We start from the raw sequence: 21,566 nt of genomic DNA, 5'->3' as shown, positions 1-21,566 counted from the left end.
ATTAATGTCCTGCGCTGCTGCTTAGAAACCTCCTTGGTGCTCACATTAAGCTAGCGTTGGGTATTTTTTAATCTTTAGCGAATAATGGCAGTTTTGCAAACAGAGGGCATCTTCCTGGCACTGTGAGATACTGAGGTGTATCTAAAGGTGGGTTTTGAGGTGATACTAAAGGTGGGTTAATTACACCTCCATAGGTATTCATTCTGTATGCATAAATGATCAACTGTAAATACCAGGGAAGACACCTGTACCTCTAACTGTATTCAGTTGGTTTCAAACTGAAAACTTGATGTAGATACGTGAGTATCACCTCACTTTGTATCCTTAAGCTTCTTTGTGGTTTCTGACACGGGTATTGCTGAGAGCCACAAAAGCAGATCCTACAGCAGTGCCTCAGAGGCAGTTCTGAGCGTTTTGCCGTGGTGGCTTGCGTTGAGGTGTAGCAGCTGGGGAAGTCTGGTGGACTTTTGTTCTTTTTTGCTACATGCCGAGGTGCCAAGAGCTACTGAGTGCACTGCTTGGGCTGGTGAAGGGTGTGTGTGTATCTGCCAATACATGCATACGCATACATGGGTATGTCAGCACTGCTGTGCATGTGAGAGGAAGCTGTAGCAGTACTAGAATTTAATTGTAGGGATCTGCAGTCAGGTAATTTACAGCTTCTCGAAGGGACGGATTGCTGAGAATTACAGCAGCTTTCCTGAACTGCTGTGTTGGGCACTGCCTGGTGTGCCCTTGTACCGGGACTGAGGAGGAGTTGCTGCTAAACATCTTAAAAACATCTTGATATCATCCTCTTCAGGAATTCCTTCATTGTTCCTCATAGTCTTATTATGGGAATAAAAGAGCTGGAATTTGATCATTCTTTTTATTCCTCCAGTGGCTTTATTGAAGAAGGCTGGAGGAAAGCTTCAGTTTTCATGTGATATTTTATTCTGTGATTATATTCTTCTCAGTCTCTTTTTTTTTTTCCCAACTTGCTGGTGTCTTATCATTGATGCTGAATGAAAACAACATTTTAGTCAGAAGCAATGTGGTGAATTTAATATTTTACTGTTGCACAGAACTGTTCGTAGGGCTGTATTCATCTCCGTCACCTACATCTGCGAGGGTGACTCAAGCTATGCTGTTGGTAAGAGATCTTATTTTGACTTCGGTGTTATTTATTAAGCAAGACTTAATTTCCTGACAGACATGATCTTTGCTTGCTTTCACAAAGAAATATGAAATGATATACTGCAAAATGATAAATGTGCCGTTGTAAAAACTGCGTAGTGTTCTCATCCGTTTGTGTAAAAACCCTAGGATTAATACGGTGGAGACAAGCAGCAGTGAAGTATTGTTCTGTCTGTTAGTCTCCCTATGTGCTTGAGATACCTGTTGAACAGAGCTTAGCTATGGAAATTTGCTGGTGTTTGCTGCTGAGGTCCTGTCCAACAGGGAGGAAGGGAGCCAAGAGCAGTGCTGTGCTGCATGAGCCCGGCTGCATGCACGCCCCCAGCCCCGATTCTCACAGGAGTGAGCTGCACACAGGCGCATTCCTGGGTCATTAGGACCGTCAGCATGGAATCAACCTTTGGATTTCATCCTCCACCTCCTTACTCATCTTCCCCAGGCTTCTGTGCAAAACTTACGAGAATCAACTTTCTCCTTGGCGTTTCAAGGGTTCAGACCATCCCTACCCAACTTCTTCCTTTTAAGAAAAAGGAGAGATTTGAGGTGCTGGAACTTTTTTTAACCTGTTCCTATTAAAGGAGCAGAGGCTGTCTTTGTGAACCAGGTGAGCTGATGTCCTTGGAATTAAGGCAAAAAAAGGTTTAACCCAAGCACTGTTATTTGGAGGGATGCTTGCCCTCTGGCAGGGAGGTTGTGGATCCCGACACGTAGTTAGCTGCTCAGCTAGTGGGGTGTTGATTGAAGCCTGAAAATGCTTGTTTTGCTTGCTGATTTTGTGCTGCTCTTAGGGTCTTTGAGTTCTTACTCAAAAAAAAAAATGGTAGAAAATTCTGCTGTTTGGTAGATGTGAGCATTGTGACTACTTCTGGGTGTCCTGAGCTTCCCATCGTATCGAACTGTGAGTTCTGTTCTCAAGGCAGCTTGCTCTGGGTTTTCTGGTATCAACACAGAAATCTGAAAGGTGTATTAAAACTGAAGTAATGAGCGTCTGGGAACTTTATGGTAATGTTTTTCTGAAAGGTAGTTTTTCATAACTGTACTTTTGTTCTGAGCCACGATAAGGGCTGCATGTGCTTCAGATATTCAAAGCGCTCCGCAAGCTGCTGGCTTTGAAGCGCTGCCGTTTGATGTTCCCGTCTCTCCAGTTTGGGGCCTTTTGGTATTTGCTCTGAAAAATCCAAAGGAAGCTTTTTTTTTTTTTTTCTCGTGCAAATTCAGGGCTCCAGAAGTGCTGACTCAGTGTGAGGAAACAGCAGTGAAAATAATAATAAAAGAGAAATTCCCTCCCTCATTCCTTCGAGTGTTTTTCTTTCTACCAGAGTCTTATATCAACACAGTCCAGGGTCCTTAGGTGGAGGCTGTTTATCTGCGTTGGGTGTGGGAGCTATTGGGAGCAGAGAAACTTTTTGTTTTATTTTCATGTAGGAGTACTTGGCTTTTTTTTTTCCTGGAAATATGCTGTTGAATGGAGGTACTTCGAGTCTATAAATAAACTGTAATAGTGGGTCTAGGGCCTCTGTTCTCAAACCAGATCTGGCCTTTTCAACTTTTATTGAGGATACTTCTGTTCCTGGGGGTGAAATGTAGTTCTGAGGTCTGCGCCCGTAGCCATGTGTGCGTGCTGTAAGGAAATGCATTCAGGACATAAACTGTTTTAGTCCCTTGGAGAAACTTGCTACATTTGCAGGAAAAAAATAAAAATCTAAGCCTGAAAATGTTATTTCTGACCGTCTGAGAAACAAAAGCCAGATTTTTAGTTTCCTGTTTGTGGCTATGCTGGTAACTGATGCTGTCAATTGGAAGTGCTTCCTGGGTTTACAACAGAGAAGTGAGGTCCCTTTTTATTTTCCTGCTGTATAAAGATACCAGGCTGACATCTCAGCTGGGCACTGAGGATGCCTGTAAAATCCCCGTAGTGAGTAGCCTGGTAATCGAGGCCAGCAAAGCATCACCTGTTACTCCCGCATGGAACGTTTCTTTACAGAATACATGCGATTTTTTTTGCTGATTAATAGTGAATGGCCCCGAAGCGGCTGGGCCAAGTTACTTCATACAAATATTTAAGTGCTGTCTGAGTGACCCAGCACCATGCAGGAGTTGAGTTTTGGCTTGTTGAATTTTTGGTATTTCTGACATCAGGTTGTATGGCGTGGTTATGCTTTGTTCCTTAGTAGTGCTACTTAAACGGTGTTATTCTCTGCAAAACACTATGGTAAAAACACTAAGTTAAAGTCTCATGGTAACACTTTCATTCATGTTACTGACTAAATGATCTATTCTCCCTTACAATTCCTCAAGGTTTGTGTTTATTTCAAAGGCCTCCAGCTAATAAGGATACCTTGAAGGGAGCTGTAACTCCAAATGTGCCGCCCAGCTCTTGACAAAGGCCCCTGGAGCTGGTGTTTTCTGCACTTCACTTGTCTTCTAATAAAAGTTTGTGCCACTGAGCAGGCAGAGTCTTCCCAGGTCATCTCATCTCCTTCCATCCAGCCACGGATGGGGACAGGGATGGACCGTGCCCGGCATGAGGCTCCGGAGCCGCATCGCTGCGGTCGGTGCGTTTGCGACAGCCATCTCTGAATATGTGGAACGTGGGCCGGACAACTCCAGCGTGTTTCTGTATTTTTGTTTCTAGTATTACATTATCAGGAAAGAATTTGGGAGGACTATTTTTACAATTGGCCTTAAACAGAGGATAAAGGAAACAGCGCAGATTCCAGCCTTCGGTGAAGTAACAGGAAGGGAAGCAATGAAAACCATAAACCGTGCTGAGTAACATTTCCTCTCTTCTGCTACGCCCCCCTATGGGTGACAGAGTCTTTATTGAGGCTGACAGGATTCCCAATAAAAGCTGCATTCCCTCTATGTAAGCAGCCTGCTGAATCACTAACGCAAGTAAAGGCAGCAGGCTGGAGGGGATGAGGCTGTTTGCAGCTTGCTGTCCCTTTTCCAAGAACTCCTTTTGTTTGCTTTACTGAAATGTAGGCGTTTTAAATAATGATTTTAATATAGAGATGTTCAGCTGCTGTTCCAGAGGGTATTAAAAATCTGTATCCTGATATTGAGTATACGTGGGATCCTGCTGAAGTTTCCTTCCAGCCTCCTTTCCTGTGGCACTTGGAGCTCAGCGGGGCGGCTGGGGCAGCTTGCAGCCATGCGGCCTCCTGCCCTGCGAGCTGTCGTACCCCGTGCTTCTCTCAAACATCAGTGGAATGTGTCTTACAGCTGCTACCAGATGGTTTATCTGTCCTTTAAAAGGCAGAAATGTGTTTACTTATTTTTTTCTGTATATTTTCTGTAATACAGATGAATCTGTAACACACCTTTGGAAAGCACTACTGTTTTTGTTTGCTCCGAAGCACATAAAATAAGCATCCTGGCAGCTGTCTCTTCTTACTGAAGAAGTACGGGTGCAGCACCGCGTCAGCCATGCCGTGTGCTTCAAGAAGCAGGCTGCTGTGTGGCCGGGGAGCCGTGGTGGCTCGGCAGCACAGCCAGACTGGGTGTCAGGAGCCACACGTGAGCCAAGCCTGCGTTCCTGCAGCAGGAACTCGTCGTGCTGCAGTGGGATGGAGGGATGGGTTTTGTGCTGTGCTGTGGGACAGGTCTGCGTGTGAGAGCCGTCAGCACGGGAGTTGCTGATCAAAGCATTGGATGTGGGAGCTGGAAGAAATCCACTGGATCACTGAGCCCTGGCCCTGTGGCAGCAATTGGTGGCGCTGCGTGGTCCCGGTGTCCCCTTGCAAGTGTCATGAAGCATGTAATGTGCTGGAGGGGTTATGGAGGTATTGATGGCTTCCTTGGCTCCTTGATAGCTCGGTGCGACTGCTGAGGATGGCTCTTTGTGAGATTTATCAGAACTCGTAACAGTGAGGTCATTTTGGAACAATTTACTCTGCTTTCCTTAGAAATAGAACAGATTTCCTGCTTAGTGTTTTAATGTAATCATGTGTTACTAGAACACCTGGCTGGGGTCACATCATTTAAAGCATCAGGTTTTCATTTTTATGTTTACTTTTGATGCAATAGTTTCATTCTCATTCCAAAGTGCCCACTTTTAACGCTGTAGGAGAGTTTGTCTTGGAAGCCTTACTTCTGCCTTACAGCGAATAAATGTGGTTCATGCAAATTACAGTTGCTCTGGCTGGATTTTTTTTTGTTGCTCAGAAGTCTGTAGTTGAGACCACCCTCATTCCTCTGGATCTTCCATCCCAAGCACCGTAAAGCTGCTACTGGCGTTAAAGAGAGAAGACCGGGAGAGGAAAATGGTGAAGCAGAGAAGTGACACAGACTGCTGGGGTGGCAGAGAGGCAGGAATACCCCCCTTGTTGAGGGCAGACATTAAACCGTTAAAAGTTAACGTGAGTAAACTTCAACGAAGGCTGTGTAAGTCGCTTTAGCTGTAGGATGCTGATAACCAATGTTTCAACAAGTTTCCTGGGTTAATAAAAATGCACACGGGCTGTTGTATGGCCAGCGTGGCAGGATGCTCCCAGCTGCGCCTGGTGTGTCTGTGCTGTTGGTCTCATCTGGAAGAATCCAGATCTTCTTTGTCTGTAAAGCAATAAATAAATAATTAAAAAATGCTGCTAACTGAACTAAAGATAATTGCCACTTGCCAAGCACCTTGGAGGTGATTTTTAGTCTCTTGATGACTTTTTGGCTGATTTTTAAAGTTGGCCACTAAGAAGTTGATGTTCTGGTTTTGCTGTCTTCCTAAAAATCTGAAGTACCAAATCACTTTCAAATACAAGCGTTCTGGTGTAAGCAGGTGGTCATAGAGGTTACCCGGTTTGCTCTCACGTGATGAATTTTTGGTGCGTGCTGCTGGTGATTCTTAAATTTTTCCTTTCAATTCAGTTGTGGTGTCTCGTAGTAATTACATGAGCAGGCGTCTGGCAAGGGAATGAAGTGGGCTCGTATTCAGGTGGCTCCCCTCGGAGTGCATTGGGATGAGGACGCTGCTGTAAAAGGAGGCCGATCTACACAATGTCATGCTGCTGCTGAAATCTCCCCGTTTTTCTCTGGTTTGGCGGCTGGCTCAGCTTTGTGCCAGGAGGATGCGTGTGTCGGGCGATAACAGCTGCCACCGACGGAAGCCGGGCGATAGCAGTGCCCCCGGCAGAGCTGTCCCTTGATTTCTGCCCTCCTGCCTAGACGCACGCTGTTCCCCACACAGCCCAGCGCCGCACGTGATGGGTGTGAAGACGTAGTGCCCTCTGCTCTGCAGGCGTAGCAGTTGTTTCGCCGCTTCCTGGCTCTCTGGGCCTTCTCGTGGCTTTGCTCCTCGTGTTTGCCTGGCGTCTGTCTGGCAGGTGGGCATCTGTCCTGCTCCCAGCGAGGGCACTGGGCTGCTGAGCTCGGCGCTGAGAGCAGGAGGCGAGGAAGATGAGCCCTGCGGTGCTGCTGTGCATGCTACGACCACGTCCCAGCTCCTCTCTGCTCTTTGCCCAGCTCCTCGCCTTCCCATAGCTCCCTGGAGCTGAAATTGTAGCTGGACGGACCGAAAACATGAGCTAGCTCCTCCAGAAATACACCGGATAAGGTGTAGTTGTTTGAACACCGAGGAGTACGTCTGCCTGTGCTATGTCAAGGCAGATACCGTGCTTTAGTTTCGGGGTGATAAAGGCTCTGAAAATAAAGATTATAAAATAATAGTAATAACAATAAAAACTTTGACCTTGGTCCCTCGTTTTGTGCGTGTGGAAAAATTGTTTTTTGTCAATAATTGCTTTTCAGATGGGTTTTGGCAGAAACATGGAAAGAGATTGCATGGGATGGATCTGTAACTTCTCAGGGAGATCTCTGAGTTCTGCTCCCATCCCATTTATTGTTGCACTTTGGTCCCATCCTTTTTATAGCACTTTCTCTCTGTAATGGATAGATATCTGCGGAAATAATCTCTGCCCTTTGTACCGTGGTTGCGTGTTTGTCTGGCGTTTGTAACCGGTGCCGCAGTGTAGATCGGATGTTTAAAATAACTGTTTCTAATCCTGTTTTTGGCTTTGTGAAGATGGATTGGGTGAAAGGAGTGTTGTGGCCTGTGGTTGAGGATTTTTCGTGGGCCGTGCAGCCGTGCTGGTAGGGTCCAGCTGGGCATGAAACCTGCAGGGCACGGGGGCTCTCAAACACTGTTCCAGTGGTGTCATAGGATTGTTCACATTGGAAAAGACCTCCAAGATCATCCAGTCCAACCTTTAACCTAGCATTAAAGTCTGCCACTGAGCCATGTGTACTGAGTTCTCCAACTACACACTTCTGGAAGACCCCCAGGGATGGTGACCCAACCGCTTCCCCAGGCAGCCTGTTCCAATGCCACACAACACTTTCAGTTAGGAAATTTCTCTGAATGCCCAACCTAAACCTCCCATACTGCAACTTGGGGCCATTTCCCCACATTTTATCAATTGATACTTGGGAAAAGATCCCAGTCCCCACCTCTATAGTTTCCTTTAAGGTAATGGCAGAGCATGATAAGGTCTGCCCTGAGCCTCCTTTTCTCCAGGCTAAACCCCAGCTCCCTCAGCCGCTCCTCATAAGACTTGTTCTCTAGAGCCTTCTCCAGCTTTGTTGTCCTTTGTTGGACTTGAAAATAAATGAGATGGAAGCAATGGAGGAAACCACCCCATCTGTGGCTGGTGTGAAATTTTTACATTATCTGGAAAAACTGAGCTGTGGGTAAATCTCCCTCATTAGATTTTGCAGGGGTGTGCGAGAAGGAAGAACTCCCCTGGCTGTCTGTGAAGGATCTTTCTTAAAACAAGCAAATGAACAAAGCTTTATGTCAGCATGACATTTAAAGCACATTGCATGGGTGCTCATTGTGCCGGAGCGGAGACGACACAGAACCTGTGGGAGATGCGATTCTGTGCAGGTTTGGTGCCGGCTGGCACCCAGCGGAGCTGATGACGGGGACAGCTCTTCCAAAATCACTTGCTCTGATTTTATTTTTTTCCATCTTTGCCGTGGACCGGATGCCCCTGAGATGAGGGATGCTTTCCGGGCAGGAATCCCTTTATGCTGAGGCCGCTTTGTGCCACAGCCAGGGCGTGCTGGACTAACCTGCTCTGTGGAGGTGTGGGGAATAATCCTCGAGGACGCGGTCAGTTTTTGTATGTGCAGCCTGAACTTTGTTGTGAAGCATGAATACGAGCTTTTATTCCACTTACAATGTGTAACTCGTGACAATAGGATTGCTGATGTAACATGTTCAAAAGGCATCATTATAACTGTATCTCAATTAAATTATTCAGAAGGAAATGTAGGCAAGCACGTGTAGACACAACATGTAGGAAAGAGTGAAAAATTCCGCTTCGGTTGTTTGGTCGTAACCACGCTGCTGCCCGCGGCCGGGCCTGGCGGGAGGTGAAGCATCCTCGGCCGGGCGAGCAGGGCCTGGGAGGGGAGGAAGAGCTGGCCGCAGGGCTCACTTTTCCCTCGTTGCATTCAGGTTTTAACTAGCAAGATGCTGCTAACTACCAGGTGCTCCGTGGTCGGAGGATATCGCTGCCACATCTCGGTGCCGGACATTTTCTGGTGGTGGGGTCGGCGTGGCTCCTGCTCAACAGCTTGTCAGGGGCTCGAGCAGCTCCGGGGCTGCCCGCAGGCTCTGGTGATGGTGTTTGGGGTCTCACCCCAAGGAAGCGTTACGTTTGGGGTCTGGTTCGGAGCTGGCACTCTTGGGTGTTTCACTACGAAAATCGAGTATGTGGTAACTCACAGCTGAGGGTTAATACGAGATGGGATGGTGTGAAATGGATGCTTTATAGGTGGAGCATTAAACATTCAGGCCTTCTGTTTAGTTTTCATGGGTTTGGTAATGACATTTAGAAAAAAAAAAATCAGTTTTATTGGTTTTACATGGCCTGCAATTACATCTGACCTTTCCCTTGCTATAACAGTCTGCATCCGCTATATTTCTAAACATTGACTATTAAGCCAACGAACTTTTCTAAAGTAAATCTATTGTAAACTTTGAGGCTAGCATTCGTATTGATTTGTCTTTTGTAAACACTGGATAAATGCAGTACTTGAAAATTCAGAGCATGTTTTCCGAGGCCAAGCTGGAGAGACTGCTGCGTGGTGTATAATGATTTGGTTGTATGTATTTAATGCTAACAGCCCACCTGTTCGGGATAGTAAATTAAGTGATGAATAGCCCTAGTGAGCTTTTTCTTAGCATGTGGTCTGCGCCATCAGCACAGATATTTTTGTGACTAAAGAGAATTCTGTGTAGTGAGAAGTTTAAACAGCTGCTTCTCCTAATTGCCACTTCTATATAAAGTCCAATCTTTAAAGTGAAATCATCTGCAAGTTTTAATATTGTTGCTTCAGAAAAGTTGTATTTCTCCATGGTTGCTATTGGGTGGCTCTGATGCGATGCTGAGTCTTCATACTAGGAGGTGGGGGACAAATCTAACATCACGTTGTCTTCACCTTTGCCAAAGAGTATTTTGGAGTCACTTCTAACACCGACTTCCAATTAGAGGCAGTAGGATGGAGCAGAGTTTGTAGTGCGGATACCAGCTGGGTCTGAGATAGGAAAAATATATCATGTCCACACCTTATGTTCTTGTTACGAGAAGGTACTGTAGCTCTCTGCACTGTGAATCATAGCTAGACTACATGGCTTAGGTTTTCTCTAGTGTTCTTTGCTGTTAGCAAGGTAACTTTGCCAGATTGCCAATTTTTTCTCTGTTTAGAAGAGTCATTAAAATGTTTCAATGATTTTTGATCCTGGAGGAATAGGACTGTGCTGTTTGGTTTACGCTCTATGTCTTTTGCTGCAGTATCCATTCATATAAATATTTTTCAGAGGTTTCTAATAAGTCTGCTTCAAAATCTATTTCAGGTAACTCTTTGTGCATCAACTGAACTTTGCCCTTTTTGCTTCAGCAGCTGAAGTGTGAACAGGGCTCTCCAAGCCTGCACATGTCCCAGCCTAGCTACTGATCTAGGCTTTGTTCCTCTCTAGAATTGTTTTTTTAAGGCTGTGGAACGTGTTTTGGAGCCTTAGAAAGTAACACAGAAGCGATCACATGCTGTGAATGAAGTTGCTCATGTCTCTTCTTTTTTTTCCCTGTTTTCTTTCTAGGACTTAAATACAATCTACTCTTTCCTTCATGGACTGGACATACTGTCACACTTCAGGGAACACCAGCTAAGGTAAAGTACAATGGAGCTAGCTAGTGTAACACAGGTAACAGCTCAGGTTTTCCTCGGCCTGCACTTCGGGGTGGCAGGACATTATCCGAGTCCATTGCTGAGCTAAGTCACTGCAGCGATGTGGCATCGAATCCAAACTAATTAGCTTTGCTAACAATGAAGACAGGGCTTACTGCCATATGTCTACAAAGGACTTTGTAGAAAGTACCCTGTGTTAACTGGATTGCAAATGCTTTTTAATGCCGCAGACACTCAGATGATCTCAGAACAAAAAACGGAAGGCCAACAAAGCACAAAAAGTGCGTTGGAAGTATTTTAGTTCCTTCAGTTCTGTTGCTATGGGTAATTCCAATGTGTAGGAGTGATTTAAGCACTTAGAGAACAAGTTGTATGTTATCTATTTGGGTAATGAAGAACACCGTAATAATTTGAATTTTATGGTTAAGCACATCCTTTGTTCTGAACAAAAAAGAGTTGAATTTGAGGTCTCAAAGCTTTAAAGGGATTCTGCTGAAATGTGATCATTAATGGCTCATGATCTTTGGGGATTAAAATCAAAATTAAATTTCTTCTTCCTCAGAATAATGTCATCAAGTGCCCGCTACGAGAGGTACAAGGGCAACCAAGTTCTCTTTTGGTAAGTACGTATCACTGGTGGGAATTCTCCAGCAGAAGTGTAAGCAATACCACCATTTCACATGCTTTAATATCACTTAGTAATTGTAAATACAAGACTTTACAACGTTTAAGCTTGGCCGGACCAGTTAAAAGCTTTGACAAGAGGTGATTGTAATGGCAATAGGGTGCTGACAATTGAGAGGTGCCCACGAATTAACAGCACAGCTCCATGGGCAGCAGAGGGTGTCTGTGCCCGCACCAGATCAATTAAAAAAGCAATCAGTGCTGCCTCGGGAAGTGCCTGGGCGGCTGGTGGGAGAGGTGGCGATGGCTCAGTAGGTGGCACTCTTCCCCTGGCGCTAGCTGCAGAGTGGGAACCCGATGGCTTGCTAGCAGTGGCCTGTAGCAGAGCAGGAATGGGGCTCAAAACATCATTTTTAAAGTTTAAATTACTAGAACTAATATTTTAGCTTCTTTTTAGGTTTCTGGTGGAGGCAAATACACTTGTTCCTCGCATTTTAGCATTGGCTACGATATATTTAACAACTCACAGCTAATCCTAGTTTCAACTGAAGCACACCCTCCAGCACACCTGATCTAAGTTAAAAGAGATGCCACGTACTGGTTCTCATCCACACAGCGTGACAGGTCGATTTAAAGTAACTGACCGTGGTGACATGCTAATCAGCTTTTCCATGGAATAAAAACGTTCCTGTGTTTGTACTTCTTTGTACACCTTCTGTGTAACTAAGTGTTCTCACTAAAAGTTAACAGTTTTGTTTTGCTAAAAAATGATATTTATGTCACTTAGAAATCTAATTGCAAGGCATAAGAAACATTCTGGATGTAGATCTGTTTAGAAAATAAAAACTAATTCCTGGTAGTGTTCCTTCAAATTTCTTAAGTTTCTGGTCCATGTACCTAAATTTGCAAGGTGGCAAATATTTACTTTACTACAGTAATATTTTTGATAATCTGTTGTTGAGTTGCTTTAAGTAGAAAGTAGATGTCACTGAGTTTTGGTACCTTTTCTTACAGCTCAGAAACTATTGCAAGATGCTGGTATATACTGCTTTCCGGTTCTGTGCTCATGAAGGACTCCATGTTTTTACCACCTTGCAGGTATATAAAGTTGCTTAGTATTGTTTAAAGTAATCCAAGATCTTATTTGTTGATGTTATTGTAACATTTTCCATTTATTTTTTTTCATTTTTTTTAAAAGTTGAAGAGTGGAAAAAAGTGTTCTGCTAATTTCATTTAAATTCCCTTCCACTTTTCCTGCATGCAGTACTGCACTTGATGACTTTTAAGTCTTGCTTGGCTGGATTTTTTGGTTTGATAGATTTTGTATTAGGCTTTTTAACTTGGGGGCCCTTTATACAAAACAGCCACAGAACAGGAGTTACTCAGAGTTCCTTGTCTGAAAAACACCACTGCAGATCACACAGCTTCTGCCCCTGCTTTGAGACTGTTTTTATGGCACATGCGATCTATTTATTTATTTATTTATTTATTTATTTTTGTATGAAACGAGAGAATAAAAGCCAGCTTTGGTGTGTTTGAGGTTTGGAGTAGAAATGCAGACGTACAATTAGATAAGCTAAAATTATAGTTAACTAGTGAATAGGTAAGGTGGGCAAAAGGATGCTGAAACTGAACCTTTTTTGTTTTAACCCATGCTTTTGACTCTGGTCTTGCCACAAGCAAACCAGTCCCAGTCCCCCTTGGCCTTCCCTGGGGCACAGATGGGGAAGGGGAATTGCTGCTTGGACACGAAAACAGGGGAAGGAAGAGCACAGCTTGCTTTCTGCTTTGCTAAATTATATACTTGCACTGCCCAACTTCAACTTATAACTTAAATAAAAATTAAATAAAGAATCTTTATAGTGCACTATAACAATGTGATAAAGCTTGGTTACTTTTCCTGGTCTAAATACCTCAAATTACTCTTCTGTAGTTGAGGGAGCTGCAGTCACCAATCCTTTATGGGTTATTTTCATATGAAATAGGGCCTTGGATAATTTAGTAGCGTTCTTTTCAAAACTGTAATTAGCACTGTTTAATTACATATAAAGTAACACTTATGTTATGCATTATTCCTTGTCCCCAACCAAATCATTCTGAAAGGAAGCTTAAATATGCGTCTGTAAGAAAACACAGCATTGCCTTCATTCTCATCCCCTCAGGTATTATAGGAAACAAAAGCAAAACTTTTTTGCTTATTCCTGTTATTTTTTCTTTTTGCTAAGCAGTAAAAGGGGAAAGATGTGTGTAAATGAGCCGCAGTGCATCATTAGGTGTAAAGCATCTTTGCAATATTTGTTTTATTCTTGAAAGTTTTTAATTCAAATTTGGTAACATAGTAAAGATAATTCCCTGAACTGATTGTGGTGGAGCTGATGTGTGGTCTTCCCCCCCTCATCTCAAATCTCTGTCTGTATTTTAGTATTGCTCTGTGCTTTGATTTTTAGAAAATAATGCTTAACCACCTCTGGCAATATTGTTTACCCTAATGGAGGGGGGAAAAATATGGCTTTAGAAGATAATACGAAGAATGTTTCTCTATTCAAACAATTCATCTTTGGATAAAGTACTTGATTCTGTGCTTTTTAAGCGTAAGGACCATGTGATGCTATATACCTGTCTGATCGTAGTGACATAAACTGTATGGAAGAGAAAATTGTGTAGGATACTGATTTATCTGTGCTTCTTTTATTCTTCCTACAACAGCAAACTGGTTGATGAGTGTAGGGAATTAAAATCTCACTTGAAGTGTTCTGAGGCTGCTGAGGGGATTGGATGCATCCTTCCAGCCACGGCATTTTTGGTAGGCTTCCTGCGTGGCTTCCAGCTCAGACACAGGCATCAGCTAAAGCCCAGCTATTGGATTTGTTGAATATGGTATAAATGTGTCAACATGTGAACAAAAGCGAGGGAGGTTAGACGGGTGTCATCTGCACTAAAGTGATGCAGGAGACTGATGATGGCTTTGAGACATCCCTGGGGAAAATGGGTGAGGACCGAAATAGAGCTCTTAACGTGAGGCAGGTTATAAATACCAGCGATGAGAATTTAGGCTTTATGGAGACTGCCTAGGGCTTTGAAAAGGTCACGAGCCTGGTTTGAATAATTCTCATTCTGGAGGAACTGGGTAGGCAGAGGCACTTTCTGTAACAGATGATAGTTAGCAAATGGATTCTAGTTTGAAACTCAATCCTTGTCTGTAGTTCATAACTTCCCTCCCTTCCAATTACGTTTGTAACATTGACACGGCAATTTCAATTTTATTTTTCCTCTGGAGCATTTGACAAGCTTCATACTGAAGGAACTCCTGTATGTTTCAGGATTCTTTTGCTTGGAATGTTGGAGCAATTTTTCATAAGCCTTAAGAAACAAGATACTGGTGTGTCAGTTAAAGGCATCAGATTTCCTGGGAACAGGGAGTTTAAAGGCCCCTTTTTCTCATAGTTATTGTTTTCATCTGTTTTATTGGGTTATCATTCTTCAAAATCAGGGTTGTATTGTCAACTAAATGCTTATTAACTTTTATTTAATGATTATTTGAGAAACTGCTGGTAGAGCTGTATCAGTGAGGTACTTGCGGTCTCCAGAGGTAGGACTGGAAGAGGATGATTGACCATTTCCTGGTACCTTCTCATAACACTTGTCCCTGTTCTATAATGTACCCAGCAGTGTCCTTGATGGATGGCAGGAGATTTTGGTTAGCTTAACTAGCCATTAGCTTAACTAGCTTAACTAGCTAACACACTGGTTAAGCTCCCCTATTTTTTCAGGCTTGGTTTTATCTAACATTTTTGGTTATTTCTGAGGCAGTAGAGCTCAGAAAAACCTTCCCGTTCTTCTGCAGATTTTCAAAAGTTAAGATATTTAGATTCAAACCTGCACAAGGCACAGCCCAGGTGAGGTGTAAGAAGGTGGGCAGCCACTGCTGTATCGATTCTCTGTAGGGTCTTGAATGAGTAGGGGCATGCGCTTGAGAAAGGCTTTCTGTTCCACTTGGAAGAGTTACTGTGGAAGTTGTACTTCAGAAATTGGCTTGAAAATTGGAGGACTAAGACCTGCATGCGGGTAGGATAAAATCTGTTGATTATTTTGGCACTGATAATGATGATAAGAGAAGCCTAAGAAGCCGATCAATCATTAATACCAAGTACAAAGATGACACAGCCTTGATTACCCTATTGCCTGGAGAATGGGTTTGTCAATAGATGTGGTACAGTAAGAAAAGAATATGCTTCTAACATGAGAACGATGGCCAGAACAAAAGAACGGGAGTGGGGGGGTTCTGTGTAAGGAAAATCATGTCAGCAAGCTAGAGTTTTTGTGTTAAACTTGCTTGTTAATCAAGATAATTCATTTGAGCAGGGTATTTGAAGGAGATTACTCACAGCAAGATTAGCCGTAGGAAATGTATCAAGGACCTGGAGGAACTTTTGAAGCCAATTATGTGGATGACAGCCTCCTACAGCTGTGAGAATTGAACCTTGAAAAGAAAAAGACAAAGTCTTGAAACATTCAAGATGTTATTGAAAACAAACACTTCTCTTTTCCTGGCCTTTCCAAGAAATTTGTGAAAAGCCTTTCTGAAACCTCACAAGTGGAGTAAATTAGTGTTATTGTCCTAAATGCAGGTAGTGCATTTGTTGGGTAAAAACAAGTTTTTTTTTTTTTTTTTTTTTTTTTTTTTTCCCCAAACCTAATTAATTGTAAATTGGATTGTGCTGGAAAAACAATGGTTCAAGGATGCCTAGCAGGGGAAAAGGAGGTTGCAGCAGACTGATTTTTAAGGAGATGAGATAGCTGGTGTTTGGAGCAAGCAGGCCATGGGCAGTGAATAAATAGCTCAGGAGAGGCCTGGCTGGCTGTGCTGGGCCCTCCTGTAGTGAACAGGGAGGAGTCACCAGCATCTGAGAATCTTTGAGCTGCCTGGAAGTCACCCGGCGGGGCTGAGACCAGGGCAGGGGCATGCTTGTGGCTGGGCTCGTGCTCCGCTCGTGGCGTAGTTTCTCCTCCCGGGAGCTGTGGATGTGCCAGTGAGTTGGCAAGCCATTGCTTTTTTTCTTCTGGGGTAAAATTAGAAGGCACAAATGCTTGAATCAAGAGAAATTGTCATGATGAAAGAGGAACACGGGTTTTGCCTTATGAATAGTGGCTTGGGTTGAAATTATTTTAGCTTATTTTTTGTGAAGTTAATATTTGTGGATAACAAGCTTGTAATAAAAAGTCACTGCGAGTTGCAGAATAAACTTTTTCAGACTCTTTATGTGACAGTACCGACAGCACAGAGAATTCTGTGCTTTTACAGGACCATCAGTGCTGGTGAATAGGAATAGAGGATTAAGGACCTGCAACTTGCACATCTTATATATTTTTTTTTGTTTTTAGAAATCTTAACTTTTGAGGTATGTAACTTTGCTTTCAAATGTATTATACCTCAAATGTATCATCTAAAACCAATCTGTTTTACTTGTAAAACCTGTATTACTATTATTTGTGCCTTTCAGTGAAAAAGTAAGAAGCTCAGAGCTCCTTTGTTGCCAGCTTCTGACAAGGGAAGGTATTTTGGCATTTTTCTGCCACTGGTTCTTCCTTTTAGGCTTCCTGCTCAGGTTGTGCCTGCTGTGTCCAAGCTCAGTCTGCAGCTGTAGGTGAGGGCCTGGGGGCACATGTCCTGCTCTCTGGAGCACGTACCTCTTGCTGGAGGTGCTGCTGTCATTACAGACCAAGGAGAGCACGTGGTGCATCTCTTCTGGCATGGAATAGTCTTCTGCAGGTGCTCTACGGAGGTTTCACAGAGTGCTGGAGATGATAATTGCACAACAGAAATATTTATCTTCCATTTTATATTTTTTTATTCTTCTAATAGACAGAATTTTAAATACCAGGAGATGTGAAAGTGGAAGCAAAGGGTAACATGCAACATTTTAATATCCAAAACACGTTTTTATCAACTCCATCTAGTCACATGGCCTGGGACAGTTGCAGAGCTTCAGAGTTGCAGAGGTAAGATACTGGCTGCCTCAGAGCCTCATCATGTTCAGAGTACAAGGTAATTAGGACAGACATCTTGAGCTCGCAGCCTGCATATCGCGTAGTGTGTTCTACAGCCTCCCAAATCATTCCCAATTAAAACTTCCAGCAAGCTTAAGAGAGAAACCTGCTAAATGTTGCTGTTGTTGACAGCTAATGCAGAAATGCTTTCTGATGACTGAGCATTAATTGAAATCGGTATTTTGCATTCAGCCACACACCTTGTGGTTTCAGGTTTCCTTCAGACCATTTTCTGATGAAGTTAAGTATTGTAATATTTTTATAATTAAGTTACTTTGAAATGCTCGGGACTTGCACAGCATATGGTATCGCTGAAAACCCTGCACCTACATTTGCCAATTTAAATAGCAGTAACACAAATGAGGAAAACACACTTGTGTTAACCCTGTAATGTCTTCGGCTCATGTATTGAATTATCCATTAAAAGAGGAGGATTTCAATCTCAGGTTGACGTGGCAGTCAACCTGAGAAACGCCGAGGGCAAGTAGGCCCTCCCTGCAGATTCCCCCAAAAAACAGTGATTCCCGTGAGGTCTGGTGTCTGACACCACGACCGCAGGATGAGACGGGAGGACTCTGCCTCCTCCGTGCAAACACTGCAGCTCTGCTACTGCGTACCTCGAGGCTAGGTGGGCTCTCCCCTCTTCTATTATTTCCTGGCCAATGACAAGGAAATTAAGCTTATAATTACTGTGGGAGAGTATTTAAATTGGGGTTTGATAATACAAATGGTTGTTCCATGCCGTTTGCAGTACATTGTGTAGGACGTGCAGCAGTAGCTGAGGAAGGCGATGGGGGATTTGCCTTGGGGCTGAGCAGCAGCTACCTTGCAGGAGCTGTCCTGGGTGTCGGCTGGAACAGCTGCCTTGCACTCTGAGGAGAGGAAAAATGAAATGCTTTTCAAATCAAAAATGAGTTCTGACTTGAGAAAAAAAACATTTCTACTTGTACATATTAAAAAACAAAAAAGAAACCAACCCAGACAATACTTCCTTTTCTTATGCAACTCGTCTCTTCCGGGCCAAAGCGTGCCCTCGGTGAGAAATGCTTGTGCCTTGCAGAAACCCAGCCAGGTTGCGGAGCAAGATGACTTGACGCGTGAGGTCGCTGGGTTCTCTTTGCAGTGGCAAAAAGTACAATTTGTCTTCTTGCTGTGTTCCCGAAAGCTGTTTGACAGGCAGTTTGAGAGGAGAATATTCAAAAAAACGAAATATCTGCAGAAAATGACAAACACGTTTCTTGGCATAGCTCCGCACTGGTGTATCAATGTCCTAGCCCAGTCCTACACCTAATACAGCGCAGAGTGTTTGTTGCTGCAGGTAACTTTATTGACAATCACCAATAATTACGTGCAGTATTAATTTCAACTCAAACAGCCAGGATAACATAGGATTTTCTAGTTCCTGGACAATACAGAAGAAATTCTCAACTGCCTGACATCTCTGTAGTGAAGGCTTCGATTTGTGAAAGATCTGAAAACATTGTTTCAGGATGCAGAAGAGTATTTTAGATCTGAAGATGCCTGCTAATTAGTGTTCAAACAAATAATACGGCATTCAGTCTCAATCTCCATCTGTGTTTGTAGGCTGAAAACCCGTCAGGACAGGCTGTGTTTTTACCTTTAAAGTATCTGCTGTATTTCGAGTGTTGCATAATAAAAACCCATCAGTAATGAATAACTCCAGTGTACTGAAGTCAAGCAATTTTCAAGTTAAGTGTGGTTACTGCTCCTTAAACTTGTAAGTCTTGAAATTCCAGATGTTTCAGCACCAAATACTCAGGTCACTTAACAGCTGGATATTAAGCATTTTTAAACATTTGTGTTTAGAAAACTAAGTATGCTTGTACAACCTATTTAAAGAAATACTTTATTATATTCAAAATACATCATTTTATAGGGTTTTTGAGTAGTTTGCTGTGTTAAAGCACAGCTTGTTATAACAGTTCCTGTGCCTTAAGGAAGCTTTGAAGCGTCTTTGTGGATTGTTAGGTTGTGTTAAAATGCCAGTGCCCCTGGGAGTGGGCACGAGACTGAAAATCAGCGTTCTCCAGTAGCAAAGGCTCTGTCCGGTGAGCAGTTCTGGTCAGTCCCTTACCTCAGCAAAGCTGAGCAGATGCTCAAATGCTTGCAGGTTTAGGACTGTGGGGTTGAGCTTTAGTCACGGATAGCTTTATCTGGATTAGTAAATCACGCAGTGGAGAAGGGACAGCTGAACGGGGTGAAACAGCTGATGCTAAGAACCATGTTATTCGCTGTGCTGGGCTCGTACGTTTCGCTAGCTCCGGTCTGATCCCACGGCCTGAATGCCCGTTAGTGGCTGATGCACGATACCCTGCCAGTTGAACTTGCGTTCCTTTCGCCTGTGATGCCATTGCTTAAGCATTTTTAATTATGAATAGCAGTGAATCAGGAGGAAAACAAGGTTTCTTGTTAATGAGGCACACATAAATCAGGCATAAACAAAGCTGCCTTTGATATGTGGAAGACGTTTTTCCTATGACCGTGTTGCAAGCCAGTGAGTGAGTGTCTGAGAATTAATGATGCAGATGTAAGAGATGAATATTAAGTGACGGGAGCGTACAATAAGGTTATAAATAAGAACTGTGATGTAACTTATACTACTGACTTTTTGGGCTTCTGACAGTGGGAAGCGATAGAATAATGTTTAAATTTAAGAATCCATAAAAACACATTTGGTTAAATATTTTTATAATATTTAAAATAATTTATTATTTTATTAAAAAATTAATAATCAGGCCATTAAAAGTTTTAATAGTTTTATCTTTGGTGTATGTGCCTTGACATAGGTATTTACCGTATTGTAGGAAAAGCTGGATTTCCATTGGTTTCATGTTTTCGTCCACTTGGAGTGTTTGTGTTAGTCAGGGCTTAGTTTCTGTTTATTCCAAACATTTTGCTGTGTGATTACATAAGACAAGTAGGAATGAGCATTATTCTTGAGCACTGTTTAAAACTGGCAGATTAGTGGAATAGCTTCTCCATCAATTAAGAGGTTTGCTGATGTCGCTATACGTTCTCATACTAGTCAAGATATGGAATAAGTAATTTAGAAAGTTAAAATCCATGTTTCCAAAACATGTTGGTTATGTTCATTACAGAGAGTGTTAAAAAGCAGTATTTTTAAAACCTGATTATGGCTGGGAAAAAAACATCGCCATGCCTCCTCTTGCTGAGAGCAGTGTTGTGGTGCAATCAATAAAGCCTCGCATGATGCTCACTTGGAAGTAATTAAACTTGACCTATTGACTTGTAAATATGAGTAGTTTGTTCTTTAGGATTAGAAGGGTGGGTTTTGTCTTTGGAACATAATCCTTTTCTGAGTGTCCAGTCGTTGTAAAGTGCTTGATGGGCCAGAAATGATAGTGCCAAGAGCTTGACCTTTGATCTGAGCAGTGCTCTTTTTCCTATATCGCTTTGTGTACCCTCATTACTTAATTAACAAATGCTGCAGCAGAAACAGAGGGGAAATTTGACAGTACCTGAATTTCATGGATGTGTTTATGTAAAATAAACTGCAACCCTTCCCAAAGCTCTAGTAGTCTGATAGAGCATTTTGTATACAATAAAAATGCTTTGCTTGAACAATACTCAGTGGAAAACTGCCCTAACTGCCGGGAATGTGTAAAAAGTAGCAATCAGTTTTGTGGTAAGACTGGTAATTATTAAAAATGCAGAAATTAAATTTTCTGGCTGCATGCAATCCTTCTCAGATTTTTGTTTGAAGAACTGTTGTCTCAAATTTTCTATTGTATGGAGTAGAACTAAAGCTGTAACTTTTTTTTTAATGCAAATGTGATACTTGTGGAAGGTTGTTTTCACTTTTTTTTGTGCAGAAATAATAAAATGAGTTTTGATATACTGCAAATACTCAAAAACTGACATGCTTGTATCACGTCTGTGTAGGAAAAGCAAGAATGAAGTCATGAAAAATTCCCCTCCCAGCTGCTTGCTATAGACACGTAGCACATACCAAGTTTCAATGTGGAGCTTGTGTTCCTCTGGCCTTCTGCAGCAAGGGGCGAGAAAATTCCAGTTGCCACTTATGACTTCATAGCAGTCATTTCATTTAGGGATTTTTTTTTTTTTTCAGTAGACCATTAATAAAATCAAAACTTGACAGCTTAAACTGCTGTGCTGCTGCTAATTGCAGCTCTCTGTCCTGACAGCTGTTAGGATTACACTGATAATTTATTTGCTGGAATAACATGAAGCTTCGCTTGAATGACTTCGCAGTTCAGGTCCACGGCTTAAATTCCTTTCCTGAAAAAGTTTTTCTATGGTCCCATAATGTAAAGCCTAGAAGCATAAGTCTTTTAAGTTTTCTGCACATCAGGGGATATTTTCTATAGAAACGGCTGTGTAACTCGAATGCTTTATGTGGCTGAAGTTTCAGATGAACTTCCCAAATGTAACCTTAGTAAAAACTGATGGAGCTGATCCGCTTGTTAGGATTTGTCTCCAGATTTGTTTCAGCTTTGTTTTAATTCAAGCATTAATCTCTACTTCAAGTTAAC

General features: G+C 42.7%; 1 protein-coding gene across 6 annotated transcripts in view; it reads left to right on the top strand.

The window, feature by feature from the left end:
* The window catches only part of RAPGEF6 (Rap guanine nucleotide exchange factor 6), a 119,014-nt gene that overhangs the window by 13,814 nt on the left and 83,634 nt on the right, over positions 1-21,566 (top strand). For all 6 annotated transcript variants that reach the window (XM_035338732.1, XM_035338735.1, XM_035338730.1 and 3 more), the window contains exons 2-4: positions 10,271-10,341; positions 10,922-10,978; positions 11,998-12,081. In XM_035338732.1, the coding sequence (XP_035194623.1) occupies positions 10,271-10,341; positions 10,922-10,978; positions 11,998-12,081 (212 nt within the window). The remainder of the gene's footprint in view (positions 1-10,270; positions 10,342-10,921; positions 10,979-11,997; positions 12,082-21,566) is intronic.

This window comes from Oxyura jamaicensis, chromosome 13 (assembly GCF_011077185.1).
Source record: "Oxyura jamaicensis isolate SHBP4307 breed ruddy duck chromosome 13, BPBGC_Ojam_1.0, whole genome shotgun sequence".
In the NCBI taxonomy this organism is placed as follows: Eukaryota; Metazoa; Chordata; class Aves; order Anseriformes; family Anatidae; genus Oxyura; species Oxyura jamaicensis.
Note: the sequence above shows the minus strand (reverse complement) of the source record. Positions and strands in the feature narration are given on the sequence as shown.